At 37.1% G+C, this 22,772-nt stretch overlaps 1 protein-coding gene across 1 annotated transcript in view; it reads left to right on the forward strand.

Moving 5' to 3' along the window:
* BBS2 (Bardet-Biedl syndrome 2) overlaps nucleotides 1-19,750 on the forward strand; it is a 33,408-nt gene extending 13,658 nt beyond the window's left edge. The window contains exons 8-17 of the mRNA XM_063110548.1: nucleotides 5,589-5,724; nucleotides 5,970-6,109; nucleotides 6,958-7,102; nucleotides 7,187-7,358; nucleotides 8,202-8,331; nucleotides 9,508-9,639; nucleotides 10,116-10,253; nucleotides 11,094-11,206; nucleotides 17,754-17,902; nucleotides 18,588-19,750. Of these exons, the coding sequence (XP_062966618.1) occupies nucleotides 5,589-5,724; nucleotides 5,970-6,109; nucleotides 6,958-7,102; nucleotides 7,187-7,358; nucleotides 8,202-8,331; nucleotides 9,508-9,639; nucleotides 10,116-10,253; nucleotides 11,094-11,206; nucleotides 17,754-17,902; nucleotides 18,588-18,694 (1,362 nt within the window). The 3' untranslated portion in view covers nucleotides 18,695-19,750. The remainder of the gene's footprint in view (nucleotides 1-5,588; nucleotides 5,725-5,969; nucleotides 6,110-6,957; nucleotides 7,103-7,186; nucleotides 7,359-8,201; nucleotides 8,332-9,507; nucleotides 9,640-10,115; nucleotides 10,254-11,093; nucleotides 11,207-17,753; nucleotides 17,903-18,587) is intronic.
* The last annotated feature ends 3,022 nt before the right edge of the window (nucleotides 19,751-22,772 follow it).

Raw genomic sequence — 22,772 nt, forward strand, 5'->3', positions numbered from 1 at the left:
TGTTAGCCATGTTTTCAAATTTAACTTCATAATCTTTCAACATTAGTTCTTCCTGCTGTTATAGTTGTAATGGTACAGAGTGAGTGAGTAAGCCCTATTTGGGGGAAATCTTCAGGGAGATTTTTTCTAAATCTCTTCCTTGAAGGTCTGAGAATCCATCAATCAGGTTGATTCTAGGAATAGGCCAATAAAAAAAGGAATTTTAATAACCTAATAATGTACTATTTGAATAGCTCTTTTCTAATAAATCTTCAAAACTTACTGAAAACTTAGAATTAATGGGAAGAATCATGTTAGCATATTGTTTTCCCAGCTGTAACTTCAAAATAAAATCCTTTTGCTTTCTTTCCTCTTTTAACTTCAAATCAGAATTTTCTACAGTCTTTTGGCAAGTCAGGATTGTCTTGTTAGAAACTGCCTAAGTAGCTGCCAGATCTCCATGGATACTATTTGCCCTAGCTTTCTGTCAGTGTTGGATTGCCTCAAGGGGAGCCACTAATTCCTGTCTTTTTTTGATTTTTCTTTACTTTTGGCCAGTTTCTTGTAGCCTTCCTTTCGTGTTAAGTGAACAGATAACAGCTGTTACGTTGATTACTGCTTCTCCACTTTGTATTGTGTTTGGTATGGGTATTAAAAATTATAAGTGAAGACTGTGTAGTTGCTTATTAAGAAGTTCAAAAGTCTGTAAAAAAGGATGTCTTAGTCAGTTTGGGAAGTGATAACAAAATACCATAGACTGGGTAGCTTATAAACAACAGAAATATATTTCTCACAGTTCTGGAGGCTGAGAAGTCCAAGATCAAGGCACTGGCAGACTGAGTGTCTGAGGGCCCATTCCTCATAGATGGGCCTCTTGCCACTGTAACTTCACATGGTGGAAGGGGAAAAGGATATCTCTTGGGCCTCTTTTATACGGTCACTAATCCTAGATTAGCAGAGCCTTCATGACCTAATCACCTCCCTAAGGCTTCACTTCCTAGTTCCATCACCTTGAAGGTTAGGATTTCAACATATGAATTTTGGGGGTGACAGAAACATTCAGACCATGGCAGTGGACCATATTCTGGGGGAATATAAATTATTATGACTGATTCAAGAATTACAAAACTACTAGACCTGAGAAATTATCAGAAGTTACCTGCAAATATGACTCTAGACCTAGATGTTTTTATAGTTAAATGCTTTCAAAATTTTCAGGGATTTCTATCATATAATCTGTTGCAGAGCGTAAACAAAGATAAGAAAATTATACAGTTCATTACATAAGTGGAAAAACTGATTATCTACTCTTAACAGAAATATCATAGAATAGAAAAATACACAGACCCAACTGCTGAATGTAGGTGCAAAAATACTAAATAAATGCTGCTAACCAATTAACTTTGTCTTTTGTATGTCATTTGTTGAGTTGGAGGGCCATCCTCTCCTTTTAGGGCAAAACTTCCATTTGGATTAAGCAAAAGAGCAGAATATCCACAGAAATAATTTGTAGTCCTTCTTAGCAAATGAACTTTCTTGTTTTCTAAATATGGGAATGCAGTGCCAGAAGCTGTTAGGTAGTTAGGTTTTGACTAGAAAGAAGCAAGCTCAGTTCAATCTGAGTTAGAGGGTTAGGTTAATTTGCTAAGAGCTTTGGTATATACACAGGCCTTTCATTACTTCATAGGCTTTAGCATTCGTAATTTTCAGGCTTACATGATGTTGTTACAAGTAGCATTGATACTTGACTATGATATACTCCAGACAAGGGGTAGGCTATAACCTAAATTACTTTTTTATTGCAAAGTTTAGCTCAGAAGGATGTTTAGGAAAAGACAAAAATAGTAAGTGGCATTGATCATTGAAATGATTGCTGTACCGGATTTTTTATAGCTAGCCTTTTGTTGATAATACCAGTGTCATTGCCTAGGACAAAATCATCATTTTAAATGATTGTCATTCATTATTGTTTCTGAGATGCATTTGTTTCTGATCAGTCAGTTATTTATTAGTCCTATCTCTTGGGAAAAGGAAACTCAAAGAGGATAGGAGAGCTCTAAGGTACCTGAATGGTTTTTATGTGGAAGAGGATTGTTGTAAAAGGTTGTATGGTGGATGATTGGGCCAACTCTGCATTTTCCAAACTTTAGATATAAATATGTTTTATACATTTATATATAATAAAGATATATTTTTTTATTGTGGCAAAACATATATAACAGAATTTTTATTTTAAGCGTTTTAAATATACAATTGTGCGAAATTAATTACATTCACAGTGCTGTGTAACCACTACCTTTATCAATTTCCAAAACTTTTTGTCATCCTGAACATAAACTCTGTGCCCATTAAGGAGTAACTTCTCATTATTTTCTCCCTCCCCCGTCTCCATTTCTGGTTACCTCTAATCTACTTCTGTCCCTTAAGTTTTTTTTTCTTTTTAGTTTATTTTTCTTAATTGACCCATGATAATTGTATATATTTATGGAGTACAGTGTGATATTTAGGTACATTTATACTGTGTGCAATCGTCATATCAGGGTGGTTAGCATATTCAGCACCTCAAACATTTGTCACCTCTTTGTATTGGGAACATTCAGCATCCTCTTGACTAGCTACTTGAACTTGCACAGTAATTTGTTGTTGGCTCTTGTCTTCCTATACTGCTGTAGAACAGTAGATCTTATTCTTCCTGCCTCTCAACAATTTTGTATCCATTGACCACCCTCTCCCCATTCCCCCCACTTCCTCTTCCCTTCACCAGTCTCTAGTAACCCCTATTTTACTCTCTACTTCTATGAGATCAACTTTTTTAGCTTCTACATATGAGTGAGAACATGTGGCATTTCTCTTTCTGTGCCTGGCTTATTTCACTTAACATGATTTTCTTTAAGTTCATCCATATGGCTGCAAATGGTAGAATTTCATTCATTTTTCTGGCTGAGTAGTATTCCATTGTGTGTATATACCACATTATCTTGATCCAATCAAAACATAATTTTTATACAGAGCTAACATTTATTGTGTACTTCTCTGTGCCAGGCCCTGTGCCGAGTAATATACTTGTGTTAACTCCTTTAGGCCTCATTATAACCCTGTGAGGTAGAGGTAATGTTATTTTCTTCCTGGTCTGGTTATTGATCTCCGGATGAGAAGACTAAGGCAGAATGGTTAGGAAACTTTCCCAAGATCCCATAGATAGTACATTGCAGAGCTGGAATCCAAACTTGAGCAGTTTAGCCATGGAGCCCATGCCCTTTTGCACTGTGCTATCTGGACTATATGTACTCCCTTTCAGCAGACCCAGTTCTTCAAATGAAATATTGTGTGAAGGCCAATATGTAAAATAGCTTTTATTTAAAAAGAAGAAAGCACAGCTGGTTGAAGCCCCTTCTAGTTTCTCTTAACCCCAGTAGTCATAGATATCTTCTGAGAAGTTTCAGGGCTTCATGGGTACTCTTGAAAACTGCTTTAAATGACCTTTTTTATTTTAATTGAATCAAAATCGATTATACATATTTTGGGTGTTGAACATTGAGATATGTTGATTAAATCAATATTACTAGCATATATACACTTACAAATCGTAATTATTCTTTATGCCCCTTGTCCAACCTCTCCCCTTCCCCTATTCCCTCCTCCTCCCCCCTCTAATTGCCCTAAATTTCTTCTGTCCGTCTGAAAGAATAATGGTTACTCTGTTAACTTGTTGCCTAGATGATATGTACAACGCTGAGAGATGTGATCAGGTCCCCCAATATTATCATAGAGCAGATGCTTCTTCTGTCACTCTGAAATGGGTTTTGTGGAAAGAGACATCCTCTTGGTCCCCTTCTCCAAGGCCTGGGTCCCTGGGAGGGCCCTGAAGTACTGGCGCAGTGCGCCTGGTTGTGGGAGGAGGGTCTGGTCCCCTTCTCCATGCCTCAGGTACCCAGGTGGGCCCCAAGGTGCTGGCGTTTTGTGCCTGGTGTGGGAGGAGGGTCCAGTCCCTTTCTCCTTGCCTTGGGTCCCTGGGTGGACTCCAAGGTACTGGTGTAGTGTGCCTTGTTGTGGGAGGAGGGTCTGGTTTCTGGCTCCATGCCTCGGGGCACTGGGTGGGACCCAAGGTGCTGGCTTGGTGTGCCTGGTTGTGGGAGAGAGGTCTGGTCCCCTTATCCATGCCCTGGGTCCCCGGGTGGGCTCCGAGGTGCTGGCATGTTGTGCCTGGTTGTGGGAGGGTGGTCCAGTCCCTGACTCCGTACCTCAGGTCCGTGGGTGGGCTCCATGGCATTGGCTCAGTGTACCTGGTTGTGGGAGAGAAGTCCATTCCCCTTCTCCTTGCCTCGGGTCCCCAGGCTGGCCCAAAGGTGCTGGCATGTTGTGCCTGGTTGTGGGAGCTTGGTCTGGTCCCCAACTCCATACCCCGGGTCCCTGGGTGAGCCGCAAGGTGCTGGCTCAGTGTGCCTTGTTGTGGGAGAGAGGTCAGGTCCCCTTCTCCTTGCCTCAGGTCCCTGGGCAGGCCCCAAGGTGCTGGCATGGTGTGCCTGGTTGTGGGAGGGGGGTCCAGTCCCCTTCTCCATGCTTCAGGTCCCCAGGCTGGCCCCGAGGCACTGGTGCAGTTTTCCTTGAAGTGGGAGTGGGGTCCGGTCCCCAGATCCAAGCCTCCAGTTCCCAGGCAGGCCCCAAAGTGCTAGTGGTGTCCCTGGGCCGGAACTAATTTTTTGTCCTTTGCTTCTAACACGGGGGAACTTCCTGTGGGAACCAGTACTTGAGCTCTGTGGTTGTTTAAATTGCTACTTTGCTGCTGTTTCCCTAGGGAAGGCTTTTTGTGCAGCTCAGGGTTTAACGGTTGACCTTACATTTACTTCCGGCTCTCCAGAGACCCGGTGGATCTGGGTTGTGTAGAAACTCTGATCTGGGCCTGAGTTTTTTCATCAAACTGCACCCCATGCAATTCTGCATTCCTGACCATTCTCCTCTGAGTGGTCTTGTGCTGATTGGGGGGCAGATCAGCTGTCCTTGCTGTGTCCCAGTGTTCTCCTGGTGGGCACGTCTCCCTCACCGCCTGTGCTGCAAACACTTCCCATGGGATGGGCCGTGCGCCGGTCCCTTGCAATGACTCACTGGCCTCTGAGTGGCTCCCTTTTTTCAGTTGTTCTAGCTCCTCATTCCTGCGTGGGTCCACGGGAACCCTATTAGTGGTCTTGCTGTCCTGGAGGCCGCCAACACCTTCTTCTCTCCTGCTGCCTCCAAGTAACTCCATGCGAAGGGCACAGCTGCAGCTTCTGCCGGCTCCTGCTCCATGTGCTCATCAGCTCGAGCCCTAAAGCAGCCATGGCCCGAAATGCTCAGAGCAGCTTTTTTTTTTCTCTCATCATAGTTTCTCCCTCCTTTATGAACTCTGTAGGTCTCTCCTCCTTTTCCCCTGAGCTTCAGCGGCCCTGGCTTGGCTGATGTTACATTTTTATAGTTGTAAATTGGGAGAGAGTGGTGCTGCGGATCGTCTATTCTGCCGTCTTGATTGATACCTGCTTTAAATGACCTTTAAAGCCAATTTTTTTTTTTAAGTTTTGTGGGTTTTGAAAAAACTGTAGCATAAGTGACTTTTTAAGTTCTTGTTTTATTTTTAGGTGGATGCTCGAAGCGACCGAACTGGGGAGGTCATCTTTAAAGACAACTTTTCTTCTGCAATTGCTGGTGTGGTAGAGGGAGATTACCGGATGGATGGCCACATACAGTTAATCTGCTGTTCAGTGGATGGAGAAAGTAAATTGGAATGAGAAAACGTTTTGAAAAGTCAAGTTTTCAATTTGATTGGGTCAAAATCCTAGAAAATTCTACTATTAAAGTATTTGTACTAAGATCCTCTAGTTCTAATAAATTCACCTAAGTTGGGGAGACAAGAACTTAGGTTTTTTGGTTTTAAGGACAGATAATTGATGACCTAAAAGTTGACCTGACTATGCTTGGGATATTCCTTAGTCTAGTGAGGATTTTTTCCTTCTGTTCAGTCCGGGGCTACCTGCCAGGCACGGCTGAGATGAGGGGGAACCTCATGGACACCAGTGTAGAGCAGGACCTGATCCGAGAGCTGAGTCAGAAAAAACAGAATTTGCTGCTGGAACTCCGTAACTATGAGGAAAATGCCAAGGTAGGTTCTAAGGTGAAAGGGAGATGGAATCTGAAACATTGAGACTGACCGGGAGGTGGATTGGCAAATGTGGAAGAAGAATGAGAGTGTCAGCATCGGCTAGGATGTGGGCTCCATTCTCCCCACCAGCTCAGCGGAAGCACAGGTTGCTTCAGCCTTTTTGCTAGGGTCAGCATTGAGAAGGCATGTATCCTTTGATTTTGAAATTCCATTTTCAGGCAGCTAAACTAGAAATATTTGCATGAATGTTCAAAGGAAGACATTTTACTGCAGCACTATTTGTAGCAATGAACAGCTGGAAGCAATTTAAGTGTTCAGTAGTGGTAGGGAGTATATGCTGGGGAATATTGAGCAACTCAGAAGAATAAAGTACATATACTTAGACTGATATGGAAGGATGTTTGTGATATTATTAAGTGGAAAAAAGTGAGAACAATATGCATGCTTATTATTTATCTTTTTCAAAACCAAGTAATATAAAAATTGACAATTACAAAAAAATGTGTGTGTATGTACACAAAACTGGCTGGAGGGTGCTCTGGGGAGTGGGACTTTAATTTGTCCTTTCATGCATTACTATATTAAAAGAAGAATGCAAAAGAAATGTAAAAGTCATGATGGGGTAACAGTGGACCATAACCATAGAAAGGGGCAAGGGTATTTTCCCACAGGGCCAGATAGAGCAAGGGAGCACTAATGAGGTGATTTCTCTGAATTCTAAACCATCAGATTAATATCATAAAATGATGCAGAGTCTGTCTTTTGAAGATGAGTAGCCGTATTGTTTACAGTTGACATTAGATCACTGTTTTGGTGATTAAGTTGTAAGTGAGAGGGGTATTTTGCAGGCCGAATTGAGTGGTCCACTGAATGAAGCTGATGGGCATCGGGGCATAATCCCAGCAAATACCAAGCTCCACACTGCCCTCTCAGTCAATCTGGGGAATGAGACTCAAGCTGCTCATGCAGAATTGTGCATTTCCACTTCTAATGGTAAGAAATTATTTACACCTGGTGTTTGTAGGCACCTTTGCCATCTTGGAATAGTTCTTGAACTGTTTTCCTTCTTCCTTGCAGATACCATCATCCGAGCAGTATCGATTTTTGCAGAGGGAATTTTTATAGGTGAAAGCCATGTGGTACACCCCAGCATTCATAACCTCTCCAGCTCCATCCGCATCCCAATAACACCTCCCAAAGATGTCCCTGTGGAACTGTACTTGAAAACGTTCGTGGGTTACAGAAGCAGGTGACCCTTTGCAAGCCATAATTCATTTTGAGTCAACACTTAGAAGAGGGCAGGATCTATAGATTTTCCATTATGCCACAGATTGTGTGGGGCCTGAGGAGCCATTTATTGATTCTATACACCCAGTCACGGTTTCCCATGGCCTTTTATTTCCATAATTTGAAATCTGTTAAAAAGAACGAAATTTTAGAAAAGGGTATGTAAGTTTATGTTATATTCTGTTTTTATTCAGATGATCTCACAGTCACAAAAGTTTTAAAAATATGTTTAATTGATGTTTGTCAATTTGTAGGTTTGGCCAATAAGACTATAGGGGTTAGAATGCACCTTTAAGGGCTGGCTCGTGGCTCACTTGGGAGAGTGTGGTGCTAACAACACCAAGTCAAGGGTTAAGATTCCCTTACCAGTCATCTTTAAAAAAAAAAAAAAAAAGTGTGCCTTTATATTAGGCAGAATATATGTCATATATATGTAGAACCTCAGCTATCGAAGAAAAAACACTACATTTGTTGAAGATGAAAACCTTTTTAGGCCGGCCGCCAAAGAAAAAGTGCCTTTTTACATTCCTTTAATGGTATTTTAAACCCTTAGTAATGCATGCATGTGTATATGTAGACTCACATTGTCTCTAAATCCTAAACCTAAGACATTACTAATAATGTTTGCAGTTTCCTAATACATTACTGCAGTACTTATTGCCTAAAGTGTTTTGGGGGTTTTTACTTCAGTGAAACCCTTAAATATTAATTGATGACCCAGTAGTGATTTTATTTTGGTGGCCTTGCACTTTAAAATAGCATTCTACACAAAATAATTCTCTTGTGTTCCATTGGTTGGCCATAGCACCCAGTTTCATGTGTTTGAATTGACAAGACAGCTCCCTCGATTCTCCATGTATGCGCTAACCAGCCCAGACTCTGCCAGTGAGCCAGTCAGTTATGTTAACTTTATCATTGCAGAACGAGCACAGAGGGTGAGTATCTTGCTTTTTTTCTTTCAATACTTTTGCACTTTAGAATCCTTTAGGTGTTATCTCATAGAAAGGGAGAAATTACATGTATGTGTTACGTTGATAGCCATAAATATAGTATGAAAGAATTATGTTTCTTGTAGTTGGCTATAAGCTGTAATTAAAACCTGTAATAAAAATATCTTCTCTCACTTTGAAAAAATAGACACATTATTTATCTGAGCAATCCTTGGTTACAGGTGAATTCTTAGCAGTTTTAATTTCTCTCTCTCTTTTAGTATGGTCTTAGTGTAGTTGTCTTGACCTTAGCATTTCAAGAGAAAGCTGCATCAAGATGGAAGGAGGGTGCAACTTGGAGCTGGGAACATTTTGGGGTTCAAGTGCTACCTTAACTAATTATATTCTTTGTGATCTTGGGGAATTCCCTTCACCAGACCAAGCCTCAATTTTCTTATCCATAGTTGAGGATAGTCTTGTCCATGTCATTGAGGAGCCCTGAAAATTACATGATTGGTGTGACAACATCTCATAAAGTTTAAAGGACTACTATCAGTGGACTGCAACCTTGGCTGGACTTCAGAATTCTCCTGAGGTTTTTTAATCATGTGCATTCTCAAGTTCTTGCCCAGCCTATGGAACCAGAAACTGTAGGTGGGCCCTTCCAAAAGGCCTCACAGGTGGTTCTTATGTGGAACCTGTGTTGCAAACCACTGTGAAGTATTATTAACATTAAAACTTTTTCTTTACTGCTTGTGTGGGTGTATCTCTGTCTGTGGTGTGTGCATATGTATACATCATTTAACATTTTTTAAAGAATAGAATGGAATAATTTTAAATAGTCCACATTGTCCAGGATACACCCCCAGAAGAGCTATTGTGTAACAGAATTAGCTTGATACCTCAATCATTTATACATTATATATAAGATTATGTATAAGTAGAAAATGTTGTAAAATCATGCCCACTTTAGGACCAGACATGATTATGAATGTCACTTAAGAACGTGTGTGAGGTGGGAAAAGGGATTGTGATTAGTGTTTTCTTGGTGAGGGGTGAAGTATAATTCTTTTTTTTTTTTTTTTTTTTTTTAAACCAAGCTGTAAAACTAGGGAGAACTCTTCCCTCAAGAATGGCCATGCTTTAAAAATGGAAGTTCATTTCATTCTGTTCATTTTTAAGGTTGTTATATGGCTCAACCAGAACTTTCTGTTACCAGAAGACACTAACATTCAGAATGCTCCATTTCAAGTGTGTTTCACATCCTTACGGAATGGAGGCCAGCTGTATATAAAAATAAAAGTTAGTGGAGAGGTATGTTTAATGTCATGGGGCTTATATTTCTTATGTGGTGTTTACCATTCAGTGCAAGTGAGGTAAATGACGCCAGGCCCATGGTCATAACACCACTCACTCCTTATTGTTATCATCTTAGACACAGGGGTGTAATCTAGAACAGAGGTTTTCTGCCTCCCTCCCTCCTTCCCTTCACCCCTTCCTTGCCTAATTTGTGCAGAATTGGGAATACAGAGGGGAGCAAAAATGTTTTTCATTGTTTGAATGATTTTGTCATTTAATTTATAAGGCTGCAGGATTGACCTTTTAGCCAGCAGCTGGAAATAATGAATGAAGTTTGTAATTTCCTTGAGGACTAAACCTTATCTTATTCATCAGTACATATAAATACATGTCCAATAATTGTGTTGAATTTGGGGAAATTCAGGTACTGTTTTAGCTAAGTTTGTCTAACATTTGAGGATGCTAAACTTGTCTGTTTTTTCTCTGTATAGATCACTGTAAATACTGATGATATTGACTTGGCTGGTGATATCATCCAGTCAATGGCATCATTTTTTGCTATTGAAGACCTTCAGGTAGAAGCAGATTTTCCTGTTTATTTTGAGGAATTACGAAAGGTGCTGATTAAGGTGAGGGCACCTAGCGGATGCCTTTGTGAGAACATGGTAGTCTAGTAATTTTTGCAGTTTCTCTTAGGAGATTAATGATACTACAAATGTACTTGTATTATATGATAGTAATGTTTTAAAGAATTTTTGCAAGTTGAAATAAAAATTGAACTAGTATTGGAGAATTCACTATTAGTTCTTGACCAACTTGCTTTCTTTGTTTGGTAGGGGGATACTTTTGTTTTTTTGTTTTTTGTTTTTGTTTTTTTCTGGCAGCTGGCTGGTGTAGGGATCTGAATAGGGGGATACTTTTATTTTTTTTATTTTTATTTTTTTTTAAAAAGATGACCGGTAAGGGGATCTCAACCCTTGGCTTGGTGTTGTCAGCACCACGCTCAGCCAGTGAGCAAACCGGCCAAGGGGGATACTTTTAAAAAAATATGTCATATAAACAATTTCCTTTGTTAGCCCTATGTCTTATCTGTTGTGTCTATTTTGTTTTCAGTTTAGTACCTTCCAAAACCCCAAATTCAAAATAAAACAAAATAAGCAGGGTTGTGATTGGCTCCAAAGTATTAACAGTGTTCCCACTGCAAATCCCTAAAATGTTAATATGTGTGTTGTAAAGGCTCCTGATACTAAGACATGGGAAGGATCCATATGGAGTGTCATCTTGAGTATTGGAGACAGCATAGACTAATTGTTGAGGAGGAGATGAAATAATGGGAGGTAGCTAAGTTATTATAAGTGAACAAGGGAAAGAAAAGGGCCTCACTACATGTAAATAATGTCTTCTCAATCTGTCTAGTTTTTAAGACGTTTGTGAGACCTTTTTAATTCCTGAGTGTTTGTGATCTCCAGGTGGATGAATATCATTCAGTGCATCAGAAGCTCAGTGCTGACATGGCTGATAATTCTAATCTGATCCGAAGTTTGCTTGTCCGAGCTGAGGATGCTCGTCTGATGAGGGACATGTGAGTATTCACCATGGCTGGGATGGGTGCAAGGTTAAAAATTTGAGCAATGTGGAACTCTCAGATGCTACTAGTAGGAGTATGAATGGGTACAATGACTTTGGAAAATAACTTGGCATTATCAATATAGTTGAAAGTGCATACACCCTATGATCCAGCAATTCTAATCCTGGTTTATAGCCTAGAGAAACTTGTGTACATACAAACCAGTTTATTTGTACACGAATATTCATAGAAATGTTTCTGTAAGGCATGTTTATAAGAATTCCAAGGTGGAAACTGTCCAAACTAGCATCGACAGTATAATGGATAAGTTGAGACATATTTGTTCAGTACAATACTACACAGTAATGACAGTGCATGAATCTCCGTGACAAATAACAACATGGACAAATCTTACAAACATAATGGAGACTGAAAGAAGACTTAAAAGAATATGTACAAAATGGTTCCATTTATATAGTTGAAAAGAGACTGAGCTATATTGTTTAGGAAGAATACATAGATGATAAAAATATAAAGAAATGCAGGGGAGAAATTGTATAAGGTAATATTTTCTCCTAGGGAAGGAGGAACTGTGTTCAGAAAGAACATATTGGGAAGCTTCTGGGGTGCTGGCAATCTCCTGTTTCTGATTTTGTTAGCAGGCATTTGTTCTATGAATTTTTCTGAATGTGTAATGTTTTACAATAAAAAAGTTGAAAATAAATATGTGCAGGTCTACCTTCATGCTTGCTAGAATGTGAAATTCATCTTGGCAATAAAGTGTACTGAAGCAAAGTTAATGAGTGATGAATGAAGAGGCAGGAGTTCACCAGAGTATTGCTTGTGTTTTTTTCTGAAAGGCCTGAATTATTGGCAAATAATTAAAATGGTCTTGCTCAGAAGTAAATGATTTTTAAAATAATTATATTATTGAAAATTTTAAGCACATGTAAAAGTAGACTGAATAATATAATGATTTCATATATATCAGCCACCAAGCTTCAACACTTATCAACTAATGGCTGATCTTTTTTCATCTGTACACTCACCCTCTTTTGTTTCCAGACACTGGATTATTCTGAAGCAAATTCTGGACATCATATAATTCCAGCCACAACTGTTTCAGAGAATGAGCCTTTATACAATGAGCCTATATATATATATATATATATATATGTATGTATATATATATATATATATGTATCTATATATGTATGTATATATATTTATATATATATATTTATGTATATATGTATGTATGTATATATGTATGTATATATATATACACACACATATATATATATATATGTATATATATATAGACCCATTAGTTTTATTAGTTGTTTGTTTGCTTGTATGACAAGATGTTTTAGGCTTATCTGGTACATTTCCTGGTCTAAATATGGAATCAGCCATTTCTCTAAAGGGTCCTGGTTCTTTTTAGTGGGAAATGGTATTTAGAGGTCACAGTCTAAGCACTAAAGATGCTCATTGCTACTGGGTTGGATATTTTTGTAGGCCTTTTCAATAGATAGAGCTAGAAAATGTATATATATATTTTTTGTGAGAAAAATATATGATGAGTTTATACTATTTCCAATTCAGATTTCTGAATATAGGCTCTTACTTAACTTTTATTTTATAACTGTATCTCTTCTCTGTCTCATTGACAATCATGGCTACAAACAGTATCAACATAACTTTATTTGTTTTATTTTATAATACACACACAACATTTAAGAGTAATACCAATATTATTATCAACAATATGATTGCTGAAAACATTCTAAGGTTTTTTATTTTTTTGGTAGTTCTTTGTGTCTTTAGGGTATATCCCAGAAGGGAGTTTAAGTCAAACTTTTGTATTTTAAAATCATTTGAAATAATTCCTTTCTTTTTGGTTATGCCACAAAGTTGATATACAGTTAGGTTCATTTGTGTCATTTTGCTTTCAATTTGGGGGAATTGACATTTTTCCTTTTTGGTTTAATTTTATTACATCTTTATTAAAACCTTTGTGTGGTTCCAAAGTTGCATCTATAAAACAAGACATAGCTTTTCATTCCTGTGACCTCTATCCTGTTCCCTCCCTTCACTGTAAATAACCAATTAAACTTTTTTAATTTTTAATTTTTATTTTTTAAAAGATGACCGGTAAGGGGATCTTAACCCTTGACTTGGTGTTGTCAGCACCACGCTCTCCCAAGTGAGCTAACCAGCCATCCCTATATGGGATCCGAACCCGTGGCCTTGGTCTTGTCAGCACCACACTCTCCCAAGTGAGCCACAGGTGGGCCCTTAAACATTTAAATGTATGTACACGCACACATACATCTTCACTCCTTAGATAAATCATAGCATGTTATGTACTTTTCTCCACTTTGCTTTTTACACTTAAACATATATTTTGGAGATCTCTCCACGGTAGTATATAAAGATACTTCTCATTTGTTTTTACAGCTGCACAATATGTTATTCTTTGAATGTTTATTCAGCCTGTTTTCTACATTGGGATTGTTCTTTTGCTATTGCAGATAATTCTCTAATGAGTAGCTTTGTTATGTAAATCATTTCATATTTTTGCCAGGGTGTCATTGGAGAAGAGTCTTAAAATGCGATTGCTATGGTAAATGATAAATGCTTACAGAATTTTGCAAGATATTGCCAAATTTTTCTCCATAGGTGTTATATCATTTTGCATTATCATCAGCAATGTATGAGATTGCCTTCTCTTCAGCCTTGTCAGTGGAGTATGTTGGCAGATTCTCAGATAATTACCAGTCCAATGGATGAGAAATGGCCTCATAGTTTTAATTTTTACTTACTTAAAAATTTTATTTTGTTGTGGTGAGAACACTTAAAATGAGATCTACATTCTTAAATTTTTAAATGTTCAATGTATTATTGTTGGCTATAGGTGCAGTGTTGCACAGCACATCTGTAGAGCTCATTCATCTTGCCTATTGAATAGCAACTCCCTGAAACTTTATGCCTGTTGATTAGAAGCTCCCCATTTCCTCTTTCCAGGCCATGGCAACCACCATTCTGTTCTTTGATTCTATGAATTTGACTATCTTAGATACTTCATATAAGTGGAATATATAGTATTTGTCTTTCTGTGACTGGCTTATTTCACTTAGCATAATGTCCTCAAAGTCCATCCATGTCGTCGCATATTGCAGAATTTCCTTCTTTTTAAAGGTGGAATAGTATTACATTGTTTGTATATACTAATAAATTTTCTATATCTGTTCCTCTGTCAATGGGCTTTTAGGTGGTTTCTACATCTTGGCTATTGTGAATACTATGGCACTGATCATGGGAGTGTAGATATCTCTTCAGGATCCTGATTTCAATTCTTTTGGATAAATACACAGAGTGAGATTGCTGCATCATATGGTAGTTCAATTTTTAATTTTTTGAGGAATTTCCATACTGTTTTCCATAGTGGCTGCACCATTTTGCATTCCTACCAACAGTGTACAAAGGTTTCAGTTTCTCCACATCCTCACCAACACTTGTTGTCGTTTGGGGTTTTTGATAATTGTCATCTTCACAGGAGTGAGGTGATAGCTCATTGTGGTTTTGATTTGCATTTTCCTGATGACTAGTGGTGTTGAACATCTTTTATATGCCTGTTGGCCACTTGTCTTTGGAGAAATGTCTATTCAAGTTCCCAGCCCATTTTTAATCTGGTTATTAGTTTTTTGCTATTGAGTTGTAGGAGTCATTTATTATGAACAGTGTTGAGCATCTTTTCATTGTTATAAGGGCTATTTGCATTCCTTTTTTTGTGTGAACTGTTTGTTTATTTTTACTATTTATATATTAGATTATCGATCCTTTAACTGATATGAGTTGCAATTTTTTTTCCCTGAGTTTGTCATTTGTATTTTCCTGTTGCTTAGATTTTTAGTAAAATTGTTTTATTATTGGTTTTGCCATGTGGAAGCTTTTAAAAATTTTTATGTAGTCAAATTGGTCAGTCATTTCCTTACTAATTGTCAATTTTGAGTTGTAGTTAGAAAAGTTTTCTTTACTCTCAGGTTATAAAATAATTAACCAGTAGTGATTGTGTGTGTGTGTGTGTGTGTGTTTCGGACATTTAAGTCTTTGTTCCATTAGGAGTTTATCCTGGCATTCAGCGTAAGTAATAAATTCAGTTTTATTTTTTTCCATAGGACTGTTGCATTATTTTAATACTTCTTCCTTAAAAGTCTGTCATTTTCACTTTGATTTAAGATACTTCTTTTATCATATATTTCTATACGCAGATGGGTCTATTTCTGGATTTCCTATACTATTCCATTGGTCTATCTTGTCTTTTCTCTTGACAATACCATTCTTTTATTAACAAAAAAATTTTTTATTGTGGTAAAATACACATAACATAAAATTTACTATCTTAATCATTTTAAATGTACAGTTCGGTGGTATTAAATACATTCATAATGTTGTGCAACCATCACCACTACCTGTCTTCATAACTCTTTATCTTGTGAACCTGAAACTATACTCATTAAACAGTAACTGCCCATTCTCCCTTCCCTTTAGCTCCTGGAAACTACTATTAACAGTACCCTTGTGTTTATAGATGCTTTGTATGTTTTAATATCTGGCATGGCTAGGTGCCCCTCTCCCTAGCCCCTATTGCTTTTCTTTTTCATGGTTTTCCTGACTACTTGTGCTTGTTTGTTCTTTCCAATGAACATCAATTTTTGTAGCTGCAGAAAAAAAGTAGGTATTTTTATTGGGATCACATTAAATTTATTAACTGAGGAAAAACTGACATCATTAAAATGATGTGCAGTCTTGCTAGCCAAGAACGTGTCTGCGTATGTCTTTATATTTGTTCAAGTTATGTTTTGTATCTTTCAGGAGTGCTTTATGATTTTCTTCTTACAGATACTGAACACTTCTTGTGAAGTTTAAGCCTAAGTATTTTTTTTTTCTTTTTATTGCAGTTGTAAATGTCTGTCTTTCACATTGTATCTTCTATAAATGTGGTTTTCTGTTTGTGTATATGAACACTATTGATTATTTTAATCTTTAAAATTGTTTTTCTATTTTTTTCTTTTATTAGTTATTCTGAACATTATTGAGTTTTATGTTGATTTTATAATATTGTATTTTGCTAAATTATCATAGTTTTTCCAGATGTATGCTTGTATCATCTGTCAATTGAGATAGATACTTGCTTTTTGGCTGATTATTTCTGGACTCCTATTTTATTTTTTCTCTCACTGACTTTTTTTTTTCCTAAGGTCAGAAAGATGTTGTTGGCTTTAGCCATTTGACTCTGCGAAATGTCAAATGCCTAAAGGAGGAAAATGACCACCAACTTCTAAATTTCTTTCCTGAATTATTTATATTTCCCTTAGAGGCCCTAAGATGTATATATTTGCTTTATTATTTTTTAAAGCCAAACTAATTGATATATAACTTATACATGCAGCAAATTCACCCTTTCTAGTCTTATAGTTCAATAAATTGTGAAAAACTTACACAATTTTGTTGCTGCTCCCACAGTCGAGATACAGAATACTTCCATCACTCTTGTGACTCTTTGTATCAATACCTCTTCTAACCTCTAGTCCCTGGCAACACTGATCTTATTTCTCTCTATGTAGTTTTGCCTTTTCAAAAATGTCATATGAATAGAATCGAACAACATGCAAATAGCCTTTTGAGTGTGGCTTCCTTCATTTACCATAATGCCTTTGAGATTCATCCGTGTTTTTGCATGTATCAGTCAGTAGTTTGTTTTTTATTGCCGAGCAGCGTTTCATTGTTTGGATATGCAGTAATTTGTTTATTCATTCATCAATTGATGGACATTTGGGTTGTTTCCATACTTTGGTGAGTGAACATAAAGCTGCTATAAACATTTGCCTACAGGTTTTTTGCAGACATAAGTTTTCATTTCTCTTGGGTAAATACCTTATAATGGGATTGCTGGGTTGTACAGTAAGTGTATGTTTAACTTTATAAAAAACTGTCAAATAATTTTTTAAAGTAGCTGTACCATTTTGTACTATCAGCAAGAGTTTGTTGCTTCACATCATTTCGGCATTTGGTATTTTCAGTTTTTAAAAAAATTCATCATTTTCATTGTTGTGTAGGAATTGTGGTTTTAATTTTTATGCCTTTGATTTTAAAACCTTGAAGCTGAATGTTAGTTGTCTAAAAGTGCTTTATTATGAATAGGTCACTTTTGTCTAATGAATATTAATCTGAAACTTGGAAGGTAGCCTATCACCTTGCTTACTTTTCCCTTCAGCGCAATAGGCTTGATAATTCTTAAGTTCCTAAATCAAAACAGACCATGGATCAATAACTAAGGAAGGCCACTTGTCTTCCATTTATTGGGAAGAAATAGAATATTTCTGTGGAAACTTCTTAGTGTTTTCAAAGCAAACTTTAGCTTTTACCCTGTTTTAATGAAAATACAGCTAATAATGATGCCTTCTTTTCTTTCCTTGTTCAATAGGACATTTGCAAGTTTTTCTTAAGCCTACCATATTGATATAAAATGATGTTAAATTTCTACTGATTTATACAGGAAAACAATGAAGAATCGCTATATGGAACTTTATGACCTTAATAAAGACCTGCTAAATGGATATAAAATTCGCTGTAACAATCACACAGAGCTATTGGGAAATCTCAAAGCAGTAAATCAAGCAATTCAAAGAGCAGGTCGTCTGCGTGGTAAGTTTCTTTTCTTGTAGCACCATAATTTGTAATTTTTTGAGTGAAAATCATTGAGATGGTGGTAGCATTCAATAATTCCTACTGGGGCTTTAACATACCTTTAACACTCCAGAGTTGGCACCAGTCACTTGAATTTTGTTAGTCTCCAGAGTTTAAAGAGAAAAAAACCTTTCAGCTCCTTTTCTTAGATCTTGCTGCATCTTCCAAAGAATAGTATATATATCCAAAGGGATAGCCTTAAAGCCCCCATTAGCAAAAAAGAGACTGAAAAGTAATGAGTTGTGTCCAACTTTAAAATTGAGAAAAAGAACAATAGGATAAACCAAAGGAAGCAGAAATATAACCAGAGATTTATACCTGAATTCTGCTGTTTTGGGTCAACGCTTTTGACCTCTTTAGAAATATTCTTTGCTAAGTAGATATGACCTTTGATCCTTTTCTATAAAATGACTTTTGGTTTCTAGGTTTGATAGGGTCTTGAGGTTTGTTTTGTGATACATTCCCTCTCCAATTACCTTTTTTAGGGAGTGGTAGGTAAGATTAATTAGTTAGATTTTCATATATAACTCTTTTCTACCCTTAGTTTTATAGTTTTATGTTGTTTTAAAACTGGCTTCTAATTTATAAATTCACTTTTAATAACCTTTTGAGTCATTCTGACTTGATGTTTCTTCTCATATAGTTGGAAAACCAAAGAACCAGGTGATTACTGCTTGTCGGGATGCAATTCGAAGCAACAACATCAACACACTGTTCAGAGTCATGCGGGTAGGGACAGCTTCCTCATAGGAGAGGAAAGAATAGGTAAAGTTGTTTCTGGAAAAGGTTTTTCCTTAAAAATCTAGGCTGATTTGCCTTGGATCACATCCTGGTGAACCCACGGTACTAAGAGTGAGAACAACCGTGGTGAGTTGTACAAATTAAAAATAAAGAATTACATTGGAAAGATATATTCTATTTTTAAATCAATAGCATTGTTGCTGCATAATAGGTTTGTATGTCAGAGGGTGAATACTTTTGAAATGTTAGGGCTTCAAAGTCTGAGTTTTGTTTATTATGTAAGTTGGTATATAAATACATCTTTTTTCTTCAAATTGTAATTGAATTTGTAATTTTCAAATAGGTTATGTACTTTTTCATTAAAATTTAAAAGTGTTGAACTTTGTGTTGACTGATTATAAAAGCACCACCATATTAGAATTGCATAAACCATTTGTATTTTGTGGAGAAAAACCAAAATGTGGATGTTCGATTTGTGTGCCTCTTTTTAATCACCAAAAAGTGGGTGTAAAGAACAAATTTATATGAAGGAAGAGTCAGTTTAGGATGATCTTTTCATTGAGGCAATGTTAGCTTCTGTAACAAATAGACCTTCAAATACATAATGACTCATTTATCATTTATGTAAAGACTTCTCCATAGTTATTCAGGGACCCAGGTTTGTTTAATTATGTACCTCTGTTATCCCCTAGGGCAGCCTTTCTCAACCTGAGTTCACTAAAGAAATAAGCTTAAGGAAAATGATTTGGGTGACTCTTTTCACATTCATTGTCTTTTTTTTTTACTAATTGAACGTTTGTGGCAACCCTGTGTGGAGTAATGCTATCAGTACCTTTTTTCCAGCATGTGCTCATTTTGTATCTTTTTGTTACATTTTTGTAATTTGTTCAATATTTCAAACTTTTTATTATTATATATTATTGTTATTATTATATCTTACTATTATATCTTATGGTCTTTGATCGGTGATCTTTGATGTTACTATTGTAATTGTTTTGGGGTGCCAAGAACCATGCCCGTATGACAGTGAACTCAACAATAAATGTTGTGTATGTTCAGACTGCTGTTCCCTTGTCTCTCTCCTTCTTCTTGGGCTTCCCTATTCCCTGAGACACAACAATATTGAAATTATACCAGTTATTAACCCTACAATGGCCTCTAAGTGTTCAAGTGAAAGTAAGATTAAGCTTAATGAGGAAGGCATGCCAAAAGCTGAGACAGGCCGAAAGGAACTGTAAATGCAAAGGAAAAGTTTTTCAAGGAAATTAAAAGTGCTATTCCAGTGAAAACATGAATGATAAGAAAGTGAAACAGCCTTATTGCTGATATGGAGAAAGTTTTAGTTGGTCTGGATAGAAGATTAAACCGGCTACAACATTCCCTTAAGCCAAAGCCTAATCCAGAGCAAGGCCCTCACTCTCTTCAATTCTAAGAAGCCTAAGAAGGCTGAGAGAGGTGAGGAATCTGCAGAAGGAAAGTTTGAAGCTAGCAGAGATTGGTTTATGAGGATTAAGGAAAGAAGCCATGTTCTTAACATTAAAGTGCAAGGTGAGGCAGCAGATGCTGATGCAGAAGCTGCAGCAAGTTGTTCAGAAGATCTAGCTAAGATCATTTATAAAGGTGGCTATGCTACACAATAGATTTTCAATGTAGACAGAACAGGCTTATATTGGAAGAAGGTGCTACCTAGGGCTTTCATAGCTAGAGAGGAGAGGCCAGTGCCTGACTTCAGAGCTTCAAAGGACAAGCTGACTCTTTTGTTAGGGGTTAATGCATCTGGTGACTTTCAGTTAAAGCCAGTGTTCATTTACCATTCTAAAAATCCTAGGACCCTTAAGAATTATGCTAAATCTACTCTGCCTGTGCTCTATAAATGGAACAACAAAGCCTGATGACAGCACATCAGTTGACAACATGGTTTACCCCCACTATTGAGACCTACTGCTTAGAAAAAAAAGATTATTTTCAAAATATCACTGCTCATCAACAATGCACCTAGTCACCCAAGAACTCTGATGAAGATGTACAAGGAGATAAATGTTTTCATGCCTGCTAACAGTTTCCTTCTGCAGCCCCTGGATCAAGGAGTAATTTTGACTTTCAAGACTTAGCCTTATAAGGCTATATCTACTGTAGATAGTGATTCTTCTGGTGGATCTGGGGAAAGTCAATTGAAAACCTTCCGGAAAGGACTCATCATTCTAGATACCATTAAGAACATTGTGATTTATGGGAAGAGGTCAAAATATCAACATTAATAGGAGTTTGGAAGAAGTTGATTCCGACTCTTACGGATGACTTTGAGGGTATCAAGACTTCAGTGGAGGAAGCAACTGCAGATGTGATAGACATAGCAAGAGAACTAGAAGTGGAGTCTGAAGGTGTGATTTAATTGCTGCAATCTCCTGATAAAATTTTAATGGATGAAGAGTTGCTTCTTATGGGTGAGCAAAGAAAATGGTTTCTTGAGATGGAATCTACTCCTGACTAAGATGCTGTGAATATTGTTAAAATGAAAACAAAGGATTTAGAAGATTACATAAACTTAGTTGGTAAAGCAGCAGCAGGATTTGAGAGGGTTGGCTCTAATTTTGAAAGATGTTCTACAGTGGGTAAAATGCTATCAAACAGCATCAAATGCTAGAAAAATCTTGTGAAAGAAGGAGTCAACTGATGGGGCAGACTTCATTATCATCATTTAAGAAATGACCACAGCCACCGCAATCTTCAGCAACCACCACCCTGATCAGTCAGCAGCCATCAAAATCAAAGCAAGACCCTCCATCAGCAAAAAGATTACGACTTGTTGAAGGCTCAGGTGATTGTTAGCATAGTATTTTTTAATTGTTATGTGCATTGGTTTTTTAGACATTATACTATTGCACACTCAATAGACTACAGTATAGTGTTAATAAACATAACTCTTATATGCACAGGAACAGCAAAAAATTTGTGTGACTCGCTTTATTGTGATATTTGCTTCATTGCAATATTTGCTTTACTGTTATTGTCTGGAACTAAACCTGCAGTATGTCCGAGGTATTCTTGTAAGTCATGGCCTTCTCTGCTACTCCAAACTTCCCAAGTAAGTAAAGACTAGGTGAGATGAAAACATTTAGCTTAGGGGTGAGAAAGACTATTTGGACATTGAGAAATGACTTTATCAGTTACATCTCTATTTTGTTGCCATGTTTTTCTATCCTGATAGAATCTGAGTGCTTCTAGAAGCTACAGCTAATCTTTGTTTTGTTGCTGAATTAAACTGAAGATTTAAGTGAATACCGAGCTTTCATTTAAAGGCTGATTTTGAGAATTCTGGTATCTATCTGGGAGAAAGCTTTTTAGTCATTTTCCCAGCATATGCTTCAAAAAATCACCCTCATCTCTGAATTCAGGTACTCGATATTTTTAGATGAGAGTTTGGTTTTTATTATTTCTTGCCATGTCTGCCTATCCAGTATATCAAGGCTCAGCTCAAATGCTGTCCTCAGATTTTTCCTTTCCCATGTCTGTTCCTTAACCCTTACTACATTCTGTGTTTATATAAATCTTAATACCCTATTAAGTGAGAACAGGGTCTACATCTTAATCAGCTTCATCCTCACCACAGAGCTGAGCCAATGTCTTGAGCATAGAAAAGCATCTGCTGCTTTCCATGGGACTGTCTGTCCTCAGTAAGCCTGTCAATAGCTTCAGAAATCAAAGAACTAGGAAATTTATAACTATTATGCAACCTTAGAAGTGTGTTACAGGAATGATTTTCAACATTGTTATTAATGTTTCAGATTTCATAGTTGGCAGAGTCCTGTGATCATAGAACTAAATTATCTCCAATTTCACTTTGGAATTACAGTAAGACACCCATTATAGTCTGGTGTTTTGCATTTTGCCTCTTTCCCATCTGGCTTCTGCCCACACTCTGTGCTCTTGCTCCTGAGTCATCTTTTTATTTTTATGGTACAGAACTCTACTTTTTCTAAAAATGAGGCCACACGGATGGTTCCCAAATAGTTTTTAAATTGTCGATGTGGACTAATTTTGCATGTGAGAGAGCAGGAGCCATGTTTTTCTAGGGCTGTTCATTTCC

The sequence above is a fragment of the Cynocephalus volans genome, chromosome 10 (assembly GCF_027409185.1).
Source record: "Cynocephalus volans isolate mCynVol1 chromosome 10, mCynVol1.pri, whole genome shotgun sequence".
In the NCBI taxonomy this organism is placed as follows: Eukaryota; Metazoa; Chordata; class Mammalia; order Dermoptera; family Cynocephalidae; genus Cynocephalus; species Cynocephalus volans.